Genomic DNA, 14,507 nt, shown 5'->3' with positions numbered 1-14,507 from the left:
CCGGTCTTGACCGTGAAAGAGTGCGGACGTTTAGTCTGAACGGCCAAATCCGAAGGCGGCAGGAGAGGGAAGCGTCTCCCCCTTTCCTCCCCGTGGGCGCTCGGCTCTGCCAGCAAGCATGGGAGTTCTGAGGACTAGCAAGGGTGTGGCTCTGGAAGAGCTCTTCTCTTAAGTCTTACACTCCCGGGGAGGGGACAGACGTCGGCACCGTGGCCGAGCAGTAGCGGTTGCCGTGTGAGGTGAGTGGCGGCGCCCACCGTGAGCAAAGCTGGTGTGGTAGTCTGTACGCCGACAGGGACGGGGCGTCTTCCCAAACCACAGAAGGTGGTCCGGCCCCCCATCCCTTTGTTGCATCAGTAGATGACCTGACCTGAGTCCTTTTTTTAAAAAAAAGCTTTTCAGCCTGACCTGTGGTGGCGCAGTGGATAAATTGTCCACCTGGAATGCTGAGGTCGCCGGTTCGAAACCCTGGACTTGCCTGGTCAAGGCACATATGGGAGTTGATGCTTCCAGCTCCTCCCCTCTTCTCTCTCTCTCTCCCCCCCCCATAAAAATGAATAAATAAAATCTAAAAAAAATATGAAAAAAAAAGCTTCTCAAAGTCTCTGCGTTATAAAAATTAACAGTTAGTCGTGTCTGAGATGCCGACAGAGGGACCCAGGGAGGTCCCTGACGTTAGGAAACCACTTGATTGACACACTGCTCTTAGAGACACAACTGGGCATCTCTTTTCTTGGTCCATCAGAAAAATAGGAGCATAATTTTTCAGGAGGTTCAGAAACAGCCTGGAAATAATGACGGCGTCCCCTTGGCCAGAAAGAGGTCTAATGAGTTGTGTACCCTGTGGACAGCTGGACGCTGTCTGACCTGAACCTGTAAGTAACAGCACTTTGTCCCCCGTGCACAATCCCTGGCCTCCTACCCGGCCCTGCAAATAGAGACTGTCATTGTGTCTCACCGGCTGTGGACACAAAATCCTGACCTCAGTTTTCCTGGCATCGGTCACGACTTCCTCTCTGCTGTTCTCAAGCTCAGAACCGTAAGAAATGCCCGGACACTTTCCTCCGGCCCTCACGGCGTTTCCTGGGCCCCCTGTGCGCCAGGACGGTCCGGGAGGTGAGAGTTCTCTGTGGGGAGCTGAATTCCGGAAGAGAAACCTGAACTGTCCCGGCAGACTGTCCCGCATGTCCTTCCCTCCCCTGCCGTAGCCGCTGCTGAGCAGAGCGGTCCGTCTGTCCCGGCCTCACCTCCTGGAAACCTCCCCGTGTGTAACCTGGCCGCCCCGTGGGCCCCGGGCCCCGGGTTGGTGGCCCGCCGTGTGAGCGGCGCCTCCTTGCTGTCAGAGGCAGGCTGTGTGGAGAGGTGGCTCTCGGTTCGAGCAGTTGTTCTCGTTCTTCCGTCTGAGCGAGGTGGAGGGCAGCCCAGGACAGCGGGCAGAGCCGGTGGACCGGGTCTCAGGAGGCAGCTCTGGCCGGACTTCCACCTGCCCTGGACTAGAGCATCTCCGTGCTCCTCTCTGGGTCTCCGTCCTCTCTTCCCTGCAGTGAGGGGACGGACTGGATCACCTCCGAGGTCCCTTACGAAGCCTCACGTTCTGGCGTTCCACAGCCACACGGGAAAAGCACCTCATTTCTTCCAGTAGCCCATTCGTTCCCGGGGGGACAGGAGCTGTTTATTCCAACTCGAAGCCCAGTGCTGGCACACAGTGCGAATGCAGACAAAGACTTTTCTTAAACTCACGGGAATGACACGGGAGAACATAATTATACAGGTTTCAGGCACCCAGTTCTACAGCAGGTCTCTGCACGCCGCGTCGTATGTCCACTCCCACCCCGGTCACGTCTTCACCCATCACCACCACACCCCCATACTCACCACCACACCCCCATACTCACCACCACACCCCCATACTCACCACCACACCCCATACCCTCCTCCACCTCCTTGGCCCCCACAGCCCCTCTCCTCCTGGCAACCACCATACTGTCCACCACATCCACTGTTTTTTTCTTTTTCTTTTGCCCTTTTGTGCTCAATCCCTCCACCCTCCTCACCCAGCCCCCCCCCCCCCCAGCTGTCAGCCTGTTCTCTGTGAGTCTGTCGCTATGTTGCTTGTTGGTTCATTGTGTTCAATAGATTCTACATATGAGAGAAATCACATGGTCCTTGTCTTTCTCTGCCTGGCTTATTTCGCTTAGAATAATGCTCTCCAGGTCCATCATACTGTTGCAAAAGGCAAGACATTTCCTTCTTTTTTCTGGCCATGTAGCCTTCCACTCTGTACATGCACCACAGTGTTTTTATCCACTCGTCTACTGAAGGACACTTGGGCGGCTTCCGGATCTTGCCTACTGTAAACAATGCTGTAACGGACATGGGGGTGCATAGATTCTTTCACATTGGTGTTTTGGGTTTCTTTGGATAAATTCCTGGAAGGTCATAAGGCAGTTAGTTCCATTTTTAACTTTGTTGTGGTAACTCCATGCTGCTTCCCACAGTGGCTGCCCCAGCTGCACTAGTCCGTGTACCCACCAGCAGGGAGGGCAAGGGGGGTCCCACTTCTCCACACCCTCACCGACACTCGTTTGTTGATTTGTTCATGACAAACATTCTGACAAATCTCATTGTGGTTTTAATTTGCTCTTCTCTGATGTTGAGCATCTTTTTATATTTGTTGGCCATCTGTATGTTTTTTTTTAGACAAGTGTCTATTCAGGTTCTTTGCCCATTTTCTAGTTGGAGTGTTTGTGTTTTTGCTGTTGAGTTTTAGAGATTCTTTATAAATTTTGGGTATCAACACCTTACCAGATGTATTGGTCAATATGTCTTTCCATTCGGTGGGTTGTCTTTTCATTTTGTTGATTGTTTCCTTTGCTGTGCAAAAAGTTTTTAGTTTGATGTAGTCTCTCATTCGTTTATTTTTCTTTTGTTTCCCATATCCGAGGAGATAAATCAGAAAAAATATGCTGTGAGAAATTTCTGAGATTTTACTGCCTGTGTTTTCTTCTAGGATTTTTATGGTTTCAAGTCAAACATTTAAGTTTTTTTTTTTTTTAAGATTTTATTTATTCATTATAGAGAGGGAGGGGGGAAGCAAGAAGCATAAATTCCCATATGTGCCTTGACCAGGCAAGCCCAGGGTTTTGAACTGGCAACCTCAGCGTTTCCAGGTTGACGCTTTATCCACTGCGCCACCACAGGTCAGGCCATTTAAGTTTTTAATCCATTTTGTTTATTTTTGTTTATGGTGTAAGAAGGTGGCCTAATTTCAATTTTTTTTTTTGCATCTATCTGTCCAATTTTTTCAACATAATTTGTTGACAAGACTGTCCTTACCCCATTAAATGTTCTTGCCTCCTTTGTCAAATATTAATTGGCCATATAGGTGTGGGTTTATTTCTGGGCTCTTGATTCTGTTTTATTATCTCTATGTATGTTTTTATGCCAGTACTCAGCTGTTTTGATTACTATAGACTTGTGGTGTACTTTGATATCAGGTCACATGATCCCTTCAACTTTGTTCTTCTTTCTTAAGATTGCTGTGGCTATTTAGGGTCTTCTGTAGTTCCAAATAAATTTTTGAAATATTTGTTCTAGTTCTGTGAAATACACCATTGGTATTTTGATAAGAGTTACATTGTATCTATAGATTATTGTGGGTAATACAGGTATTTTGATGATGTTAATCTCCTTATCCATGAGCATGGTATATGCTCCTGTTTATTTGTATCTTCTTCAGTTTCTTTTTTTCAGTGTCTTACAATTTTCCAAGTACAAGTCTTTTACATCCTTGGTTAAATTTATTCCTAGGTATTTTGTTCTTTTTGAAGCAATTGTGAATGGAATTATTTTCTTAGTTTCCCTTTTTGGTGGTTCATTATTGCTATGTAAAAATGAAACTGATTTATAGGTATTTATTTTGTATCCTGCTACTTGACTGAATTCATTTATCAGTTCTAGAAGTTTTTTGGCAGAATCTTTAGGGTTTTCTATACAGTATCATGTCATCTGCAAATAATGACAGTTTTATTTCCTTTCCAATTTGAATGCCTTTTATTTTTCTTCTTGTCTGACTGCTGTGACTAAGACTTCCAACGTATTAAATAAAGGTGGTGATAATGGACATTTGTGATCTTAAGGAAAACGCCTTTAGTTTTTGCCCATTGAGTCTGATGTCAGCTGTAGGTTTGTCACATATGGCCTTTATTATGTTGAGGCTTTTTCCTTTTTCCCACTTTGCTGAGATTTTTTTTTAACATAAATGGGGCTGGATTTTATTAAATGTTTTTACTGCATCTATTGATACAATCATGTGACTTTTATCCTTCCTTTTGTTTATATGGTATATTACGTTAATTGATTTGTGGGTGTTGTACCAACCTTGCATCTGTTGAGAAATCAGCTGACAGTCTTATGGGAGCTTCCTTGTTGGTAACTAACTGCTGTTCTTGTGTTGCTTTTAAGATTTTCTCTTTATCTTTAACCTTTGCCGTTTTAATTATGATGTGTTTTAAGGTGGGCCTTTGTAGGTTCACCTTGTTTGGGACTCTGAGCACTTCCTGGACTTGTGTGTCTGTTTCCTTTAGTGGGTTAGGACAATTTTTGGTCATTATATTTTCAGATGGGCTTTCTACCCCTTGCTTTAACTCTTCTCCTTCTGGTATCCTATGACGCAGATGCTGTTATACTTCCTGTTGTCCCAAAGCTTTCTTAAACTATCCTTTTTTAAAAATTCTTTTTTCTTACTGCTGCTCTGATTGGGTGTTTTCTTGTACCTTGTCTTCCAAATCGCTGATTCAGTGCTCCGCTTCATCCAAGGGGTTGTTTATTCCATCCGGTGGGTTCCTGATGTCAGAGATTGTATTCTTCGTTTCGGACTGCTTCCTTTTTTATGGGTTCTATGTCCTTTTTAATGCTTGCTATCTTTTTATAGAAGTTCTCACTTTGTTCCCTGAGCGTCTGTATAAACCATTTTCTTTAACTCTAATAGTTTACCTCCATTTTATTTAGCTCTTTTTCTGGAGATTTTTTTCTGGTCTCTCCTTTGAGGTCTGTTTCTTTTCATTTAATTTTGGCTGCCTCTTTGTGTTTGTTTCTATGTATCAGATACATCCGCTGTGATTCCCAGTCTTTGTGGGGCAGCCTTATGTGGTAGGTGTCCTGTGGGTCCAGTGGTGCTGTCTCCATGATCACCTGCGCTGGGTACTCCCAAGGACTTCCCTGTGTGGTTTCTGTGGGCCCTCCTGTAGTAATGGAGTCTGGATTGCTGTTGGCTCATTGTCGTGGGATGAACCCTCAGGCTGACTCACTGATAGGCTGTACTTGATTTAACCAAGCACACAAGCTCCTGTGCAGGTGCTGACCTCAGAAAGCATCTTTCAGCTGGGTTTGGTGCTGACGAGATATGCCTTTGGCTAGGCCAGGGGTCCCCAAACTACAGCCTGCGGGCCGCATGCGGCCCCCTGAGGCCATTTATCTGGCCCCCGCCGCACTTCCGGAAGGGGCACCTCTTTCATTGGTGGTCAGCGAGAGGAGCATAGTTCCCAATGAAATACTGGTCAGTTTGTTGATTTAAATTTACTTGTTCTTTATTTTAAATATTGTATTTGTTCCCTTTTTTTTTTTTTTTACTTTAAAATAAGATGTGCAGTGTGCATAGGGATTTGTTCATAGTGTTTTTTATAGTCCGGCCCTCCAACGGTCTGAGGGACAGTGTACTGGCCCCTTGTGTATAAAGTTTGGGGACCCCTGGGCTAGGCTACTTGCAAAGCTAATTGGATCCTGCTCTGATGTTGTCTGAAGCTGGCCACTGGGTGCATTTGTTCTGGTCCGACTGGGAGGGACTCTGTCGCAGGCAAGTGTAGAACGCTGCCCGTACCTGGCCCTCAGCAACCTGTTTGGAGCTACACACAATCCGTATTTTGTGTCTGCTGCTGCTGGGCTTGGGTACACACAGGAAGGGCCAAGCTGTACACCAAGGCTGGCTTTTACCAACACCAGGCCTGGGCAGGTCAGCAAACGTCTCAAGGCACCCCAAGATCTGCCTGCACCTGCCTCTGCCTGCTGGCCGCCTGGTAGGCTCCGTCACCGAGAGAGCCTCTGGTGGGGGTGGCAGGGGAGGTTAGTGCATCTCCCTGGGGGGGGGGGGGTGCCCGTCAGGTTTCAGGGAAGGTGGTGGGTGTTTCCACTCCCCCAGGGTTACAAGTCTCAGCCTGTCCAGGATTGTCCCCAACCTCAACAGGGTGGAGCCCCTAGGAATTGGATGAGTGAGACCTTGGAACCCAGAGGGTGGGTGTGCTGGCACCCAGGAGGGTGGTTCTGTTGACTCTCATATGAGTGAGAAATGCCAGTCAGATTCATAGGAACGTGGGGAAATGGCCCCCACCTCAAAGCTGGACAGCTGAACCACGGGCACCCCCTGAGTCTGGCCAAGGCAGCGGACTCCTCAGCAGGGTCTAATCTTCTGGGGGGGGGGGGCAGTTGTTTTTCCCAAGGAAGTAAGTAGAGTGTTTCGCCCAAGAAAGATGGTGACTGTGGTGTGCGGGGAATGACTCAGCACGAGATCACGAGGGTACCCTGGTGGCTGTCCCCCTTGTTTCTCCCCAGAACCACAAACCCCAGACTCTCCTCACATGACTTTATGCTACTCAGCCCTCCCTGCTAGAGCCCGGGGTAAGTGGCTGCATATGAGATTTTGCTCTGGCCCTTTAAGAGGGCACGTGAGTCTCTGTGGACTCCCGTCTGGTATTCACAGCCAAAGGCTATGTGGGTGCCTCTTCCCTGTTCTTGTACTCTGGACTGGGGAGCCTGGCTTGGGGTTTAGGTTCTACTCTTAAGGGGAGTCCCCCACAGCTGAGATACCTCTCTGGACCCTCAACACAGCTTGTAGAAGTGAGGCCAGCCCTTTCCATGTTTCCATCCTTCCTACTAGTCTCATTGTGGCGTCTGTAAATCCTTGGTTTTAAGACTGCTCTTCATTTAGTCTTGAATTGGGTTATTCAGGATTTTTTTTTTTAAGTAAGAGGAAGGGAGATAGTGAGGCAAACTCCCACATGCACTCCAACTGGGCTCCACCTGACAACCCCCATCTGGGGGCAATGCTCGCATCAACCGAGCTATTTTTAGCACCTGAGGTTGATGCACTCAGATCAGCTAAGCTGTCCTCAACACCTGGAGGTGATGGTCAAACCAATCGAGCCACTGACTGGGAGAAGGGAAAGGGGAGAGGGAAGGGAGAGGAACAGACGGTCGCTTCTCTTATGTGCCCTGACCGGGGATCAAACCCACAACCGTGTCATTTTGGGACAGTGCTCTTAATCAACTGAGATAACTGAGGGACATGGTTCTATAACAAAGCAGCAACGGGGCCCTGCTTGGGTCCAGGTGCCTGGTTCAGGTGCTGTGTTTACATGCTGCTATTGCTTCACTCATTCTTCCTCGGTGCTACTGTGTACCCATCACGTACTGACGACCGCATGCTTCCTCAGCTCTGCCGTCACATACAGGTTGCGTGCGGAAGTGCGCACACGCACGCCCAGGTACCCTGTTGTGATTATTTCCTATGTGTGGCCACCTTCGTAGAGTCTTAACCTTGAACCGCTAGGTTCTATGAAAGGCTGAAAATGGTCTCTAGACATAAGGATGGTGTGAAATGAGATAGATTTTGAACAGGGCACAAAAGCCGAAACTGAACGTGCCCGGCGTTGAGCCAGTGTCTGAGTCAGCATGACTGGGATCGAAGGTAATCATTGCTGAAACAGGGCTGAGTAACAGGAAGGTACTTAGGAAGGAACTCAGGAATCCAGGCTCCAGAGCGCACAGCAGTCTGGGGCCCTCTCCTCGGAGGTGCTGTCGGCCCATGTCAGTGACCCTCCGCTGCGCTCTTCCCTCCGCAGTGATGAGTCACCCGCAGCAGCAGCAGCAGCAGATGGCGCCCAGCACCCTGAGCCAGCCGAACCACCCTTCTCAGAACCCGCCGGCCGGACTCCTGAGCGTGCCGAATGCGCTCACCACGCAGCAGCAGCAGCAGCAGAAGCTCCGGCTCCAGAGGATCCAGATGGAGAGGGAGCGGATCCGGATGCGCCAGGAGGAGCTCATGAGGCAGGTACGGCCGTCCGTGGTGCCCGGCGGTGGTCCGGGGCTTGTGCTGCCCAGGCTACTGGACAGGCAGCTGCTAGCCATCACGGTAAATCTGTCTCCGGAGCGTCAGAGGCCCCAAGCCCTGCCCCAGCCCTCGTGAGTGGGACCCGGTGTCTCTCCGGGCCTCTCCCCGCACTGTCCTCAGAGCCACCTTGACCAGGACAAGGACTGGCTCTGTCAGCGTGGTGGCCATGGGCTCCCCCCGCTAGTCTTCATGTGGACAGAAAGATCGTGTTCCCACTATGTATGGCTGTGTGACAGAGTATCCCCCACATTTAGTGACTCACGACAGTCGCCATTTTATTATATCATAGCACACTTTTGGGGGTCTGCAGCCTAGGCTGGGCTCTCCGTTGGTCTGTTCTTCTGCTCTGTGTGGTGTCGGCCAAGGCCACGTAGTGCTATTCAGCTGGCGGGCGGGCTGGTCTGGAGGGTCCAGGGTGGCTTTGCTCAAGTACGGGGCACTGCGGCCAGGCTCACAGGGAGAGTGGACGTAGCCGGGACTGAAACCTGGGGCCTCTACCTGTGGCGTCTCTCGCACGGCGATCGCAGAGTGATGGGACGTGTTACCTAGCAGCGTGCGTCTCCCCGGGCGAGTGTTCTGAGAGACAGGAAGGGAGGCTGCTGGTGTCTTCGGGCCGGCTCTGGAGACTGGCACAGTCACTCTGCCCTCTTCTCTTGGTCACTGTCACAGCGCCCCCTCCCTGCCAGATCAGAGCAGATGACAGATGGGAGGTGCTTTGGAAGAAAGACACAGAGAGTCTGCGACCCTATGTGACCCGCCCTGGAGCATGGAAAAGAGGGGAAACTGAGGGAGGAGAATGGTTTGCACGTGGGTTCTGATAGGGAGGTCTGCCAAACCACCCGGGCACTGGTCGGTATTTATTCATTTATTCATCCAGGCAGCAGAGTGTTGCTGAGTGTTCTCTGTGGGGCAGTCTCAGGGCTATACGTCACAGTGCGAAGGAAGAGATTCCCTGAAGGAGCCCAGTGTTTTCTTTGTCCCAGTGGCTTAGCCCTTGGAGACATCTTCCTTCTGAGTTGCTACACTAATGTAGCTCATGTGTTGTCGGGTCTCAGAAGTTTTGCCGGCTTCGTTTTGGGGAGGAAAGCTGCAGTTTATTGTTCTGATTCTGCAGACTTCTCTTTATGACTCCCGTGAACATGGGTAGCTTCCTTTTAACTGGTTTAGAGCGATTTCTTGCAGGGTCCCAGGGGTATTAAGGTAAACACTATTTTTTCTTTTAGTTACAGCTGATACTTGAAATAATATACATTGACTTGCCCTAAATGAATGATGTATTTCTCATCAATAAATTCTAAGCTATAAAGTATCTATTCTGTATGTGGTTTTAAAAACATGGTGAATTAAAATAATTCCTTAGACCAGAGCCTTTGAAAACGAGGGAAATAAACATAAATCGTGCTTTGTTGTTCATTTAAGCAATCTTCTAAATTTGAGGAACACAACTTTGCAACATGAGTACAGTTGTGCCTTTTGCCCTGAGGATTTATGTCTGAACTTTCGTGGTTATTTCAGGATAACAGTTGTTTATACTGTTTTTAGATAAACAGTCTCATGTTTCTCAGCAGGAAATAATTATTGTTTTCTGTCTTTGGATAAGAAATCCATTTGGAGTAATTTTTTTCTCCCCTATTTTATAATGTAAAGTAAGTTAAACAGGATTATTATAGTTGCATCTGTAAGTTTTCTCTTAGCTTCATTTTTAAGTGAGCTTGAGTGAGTTTTCCCCCTCGGACAAAGGAGAACGGCCTGTTCTCAGTGTCCGCCCCGTCCGGGTGTCCCTTTCTCGCACCCCGCCTCCTCCTTTCCCACAGAAAGTATTTCTGAAGAGGGGTGGGGGAGGGCGCCCCAGATGGTCTCTTCCAGCCCTGCCCTAGGTGCCTTTGAACCAGGATGTCGTTTTCCATGGTTCGTGTTACAGAAATGCCAACAAAGTTCCTTAAATGCTGATCCCCAGAGGCTGGGGAATTCGGTGCATTTCGCCACCTCCTGGTGTGCATTCCGCTGTGTGGGACCGTGGGGAGGGACGTTGTCCACGTTTGTTCACATACTTCAGCTTTGACCGTGTGTGTGTGTGTGCGCGCGCGCACGTGTGCGTACATGCGTGTTCGTGTGTGTGGTCAGGAGGAAGAGAGGACATGGAATGGATGGTCTAAAGAGACTTTTTAACGATGGAAGGTTTTGTCCCCCACCCAGAAGCAGCAGCAGCTCTTTAGCCTCACAGATCTCAGTGAGGGCCATGTCCTCAGTGGTGGTGGCGTGTCCGACGATCGCTTCCTGGGGCACTTGCCAAGATGCCTGGTTGTCCAGCTGTGGACTCCGTCCGTCCCCTTGGAGGCTTTTTCACCTGTACCTTTTGGTTATTTTTCTGCTTCACTATTTGCATGTAAGCCAGGACAGAGGCAGGGACCTGGATGGACAGTCAAGGAGACATTTGGGTCCCCCTGCTGGCTGTGTTCCGGCCTCGGGTCGCGAGGCCGCAGTGTGTGGGGAGGGAGGGAGCGGACGGCCCTGATGAGGGCCAATGCTCACCTGTGCACTCGTGTGTGCTCCTTGGGCCCCACTCGTGTGTGCACTCGTGTGTGCTCCTTGGGCCCCGCTCGTGTGTGCTCCTCGGGCCCCGCTCGTGTGTGCACTCGTGTGTGCTCCTCGGGCCCCGCTCCGTGCCTCCAGGCTGCACTTGCCTGAGCATGGTCGGCTCACTGGGTGGCTTGTAACTCCCCGCTCTTGTCCTGCTGCAGGGCAGCCCCCTGCGTCGCCCAGGGGTCGGGAACCTATGGCTCGCGAGCCAGATGTGGCTCTTTTGATGGCTGCATCTGGCTTGCAGACAAATCTTTAATTAAAAAAATAATAACGTTAAAAATATAAAACACTCTCATGTATTACAATCCATTCATTTCCTACTGCTCACATTCATGGTTATGGGTGGCTGGAGCCAATCACAGCTGTCCTCCGGGACAACACCAAATTTTTATTGGATAATGCCTAACGTACACGGGTTGTTGTATGGCTCTCACCGAATTACATTTTAAAATACGTGGCGTTCATGGCTCTCTCAGCCAAAAAGGTTCCCGACCCGTGGCGTAGCCTGTCCTCGGGGTCCTCGGCCTGCGGCGGACCTCTGCCTCCGTGCCTCTGTCGGGAGAGTCTGCTGTGCTGTCTCTAGCAGGAAGGGACCTTGTCAGATTTAATAAGTAGATACATTTCCTAATTCTTGGGGAATCCTCACTATTCTGTATATGTTTTATCATTCTTAAATATAATAGATGTGAAAGCTCTTTAGCAATTATGTGGTTATTTATATTTCATTTCTTCTCCTTCCCTCCCTCCCTCCCTTCCTTCTTGCCTTCCTTCTTCTCTCCCTCCCTCCCTTCCTGCCTTCCTGCCTTCCTTCTTCCCCTTCCCTCCCTCCTTCCCTCCCTTCCTTCTTTCTTCTTTCTTCTCTGCTTCCTCTTTCCCCCTTGCTCCTGTCCTGCACACCATCAGTCCCCGAGGCGTGCAGTCTGAGGACGCTGTGCTGTGGAGAGAGCCACTCCTAGTCCTCACTGCACAGCCCGACGTGCACCAGTGGGTTTGAGGAAAGCTTGATTGCAGATATAAAGTGAAAAATTGTTTTTCATTCCTTCTTTCCTTTATCTCCTCATGCCTTTATTCAAGTAACGTTTATGTAGTGGAAAAACAATAAATGGAATATGGCTGCCTGCAGGTAACATATTTTTTAATTTTTAATTATTTTTTTGTTCCTTTGAGTAGAATAAAATAGTCATCTCGCCCAGTCTTGAACATGTTGTCTTTGTTACATTGTGTGTTGAATAGTTTCAGCCTGTGGGTTGTCGTTGGGGGAGGCGCATGCAGTGCCTGTCGTGCCACCTGGCCTGAGGGAGTGGGTTCTGCATGGGCCGCGTGGGGCGTGTGAGCCTCCTTGCTTTTTCTTTTTCTTTTTTAACAGAGACAGAGAGAGGGATAGACAGGGACAGACAGACAGGAATGGAGAGATGAGAAGCATCAATCATTAGTTTTTCGTTGCTCATTGCAACGCCTTAGTTGTTCATTGATTGCTTTCTCATACGTGCCTTGACCGCGGGCCTTCAGCAGACCGAGTAACCCCTTGCTGGAGCTAGTGACCTTGGGCTCAAGCTGGTGAGCTTTTGCCCTCACTCAAGCTGACAACCTCGGGGTCTCGGACCTGGGTCTTCCGCATCTCAGTCCGACGCTCTATCCACTACACCACCGCCCGATCAGGCTAATTTTTATTTATTGATTTTTGGGTTTTTTTGAGAGAGAGGGAAGAGAGAGATGAGAGGCATCAACTCATAGTTGCTTCACTTTACTTGTTCATTGATTGCTTTCTCTTATGTGCCTTGACCGGGGGCTCAAGCCGAGCCAGTGACCCCTTGCCCAAGACAGCAACCTTGGGCTCCAGCCAGCAACTTTGGGAATATGTCAGTGATTCCATGCTCAAGCCAACAACCTCAGGGTTTGTAACCAGGGACCTCAGCGTTCCAGGTTGACGCTCTATCCACTGCATCACCACCAGTCAGGCAAGGTAACTTATCTTTTAGCAGAGGAGACAAAAGGATTAAATCAAATGGTTGGCCAAAAGGGTGAATTAAAACTATTCCCTACTTTCTGGGATCCCAGGGGATGCCATCTTTGGCTGTCATTACTGGAACAGAGACCAGACACACCCCAGTACAGGGTTCCATGGAAGTGTGCACGAGATGCTTCTGTATTTTTTTCAGTGGCTCCTCAGGCCAACAAGTTGTTGAACTGCTACAAAATTAGGACCAAAGGGGCAGGGAGTGAGGTTTGGTCTCTCCCCCGACCAGGAGTCTTCCGAAGCAGGAGAGTTCCATTAAAAATGGCTTCTAGGCCCTGGCCGGCTAGCTCAGCAGTAGCACATAGGCCCAGCATGTGGACCAAGTCCCAGGTTCAATTCCCGGCCAGGGCACACAGGAGAAGCACCCTTCTGCTTCTCCACCCCTCCCCCTCTCCTTTCTCTCTGTCTCTCTCTTCCCCTCCCGCAGCCGAGGCTCCACTGGAGCAAAGTTGGCCCAAGCGCTGAGGATGGCTCTACAGTCTCTGCCTAGTGCTAGAATGGCTCCCGTTGCAATGGAGCAACGCCCCAGATGGGCAGATCATCGCCCCCTGGTGGGAATGCTGGGTGGATCCTGGTCGGGCGCATGTGGGAGTTTGTCTCTCTGTCCCCCCTTCTCACCTCAGAAAAATACAAAAAAAAATGGCTTCTGTAGTTTAGCATTGGCTGCGGCAGCAACAGAGCTAAACCACTTGTGCGATAATTAATGAACTCTCTCTGAATGTGGAGGGGTGCTCCCAGAACTCTGCCTTGTTAGGAACGTCAGCCTTCCCCCGCTTCCCACGGGCATCCATCTCAGACAGCATGGAGAGGGAGCTCTCCTGAAGACCCTCTCTGTTGTCCCTTATAAAGTGAGACTTTGATTTTTGCTAAATTTCCCAAAAGGCTGTGAGGCAGCTTGAGGTCCTCCCGAGAAACGGTAACCCTGGAAAAGAAAGCGATCACAGTTGACCTCGTACTTCCTGGTAGTGTCATATTTTTAAAAAAGAAATCAGAATTCAGTTTGTGGAGTCCCCCCCCCCCTTTTTTTAACTGGGAAAATTAAGTTTTTAACTTTTTTAATGATAGTTTAGTTTTTTCTCTTCTGATAGAGAGGAGAGAAAGCATTTTGCTAAGTGAAAGACTCCTGCCACCTCCCCCCAAAGCTACATCCTGTGTGATTCCATTTCTGTGACATTCAGGCAAAGGCCGACAATACGGGCAGAACAGGTGAAGGGTGGGAGGTTAGGGGGAGGGAGGAGGGGCTGGCTATGTAGGAGAAAGCTCAGAATTTGGGGGGGGTAACAGCACAGTTCTTAGATCAGTTTCTGTTTCACGACTGTGTGTATTTGTCAAAACTCAGAACTGTGTGGAAGTAAAAATAATAACAAAGAGAAAACACCTGCATTATAGAAAATACGTGAAATACTCAAAAACCAAGACAGAACGTAGTAGTCACTTTCTAGTGTTTGTATGTCTGTGTGTGTGTGTGTGTGTGTACTGTGTTACAACACAATTAATAGCCTGTCCTGTTACCGTTTTGCCTTCTCTTCACATATTGGGAAGTCATCTATTTATTCTGTATCATGGATTCTGTGTTGCGACTTTGGTTGTATCTCTTCTAAGCTGCCTGCAGTCCTGCCTACAATGGGGCTAAACTTGTTAAAATATTATACTAAGGTGACACAAGCCACCCTTGCCTACCATGGCGCTAGCACAGGGGTCGGGAACCTTTTTGGCTGAGAGAGCCATGAACACCACATATTA

The 14,507-nt window shown here is 49.1% G+C and overlaps 1 protein-coding gene across 1 annotated transcript in view; it reads left to right on the top strand.

The window, feature by feature from the left end:
- The window catches only part of WWTR1 (WW domain containing transcription regulator 1), a 166,817-nt gene that overhangs the window by 129,788 nt on the left and 22,522 nt on the right, over positions 1 to 14,507 (top strand). The window contains exon 4 of the mRNA XM_066240913.1: positions 7,896 to 8,104. Within this exon, the coding sequence (XP_066097010.1) occupies positions 7,896 to 8,104 (209 nt within the window). The remainder of the gene's footprint in view (positions 1 to 7,895; positions 8,105 to 14,507) is intronic.

Source organism: Saccopteryx bilineata, chromosome 8, assembly GCF_036850765.1.
Source record: "Saccopteryx bilineata isolate mSacBil1 chromosome 8, mSacBil1_pri_phased_curated, whole genome shotgun sequence".
Taxonomy (NCBI): Eukaryota; Metazoa; Chordata; class Mammalia; order Chiroptera; family Emballonuridae; genus Saccopteryx; species Saccopteryx bilineata.
Note: the sequence above shows the minus strand (reverse complement) of the source record. Positions and strands in the feature narration are given on the sequence as shown.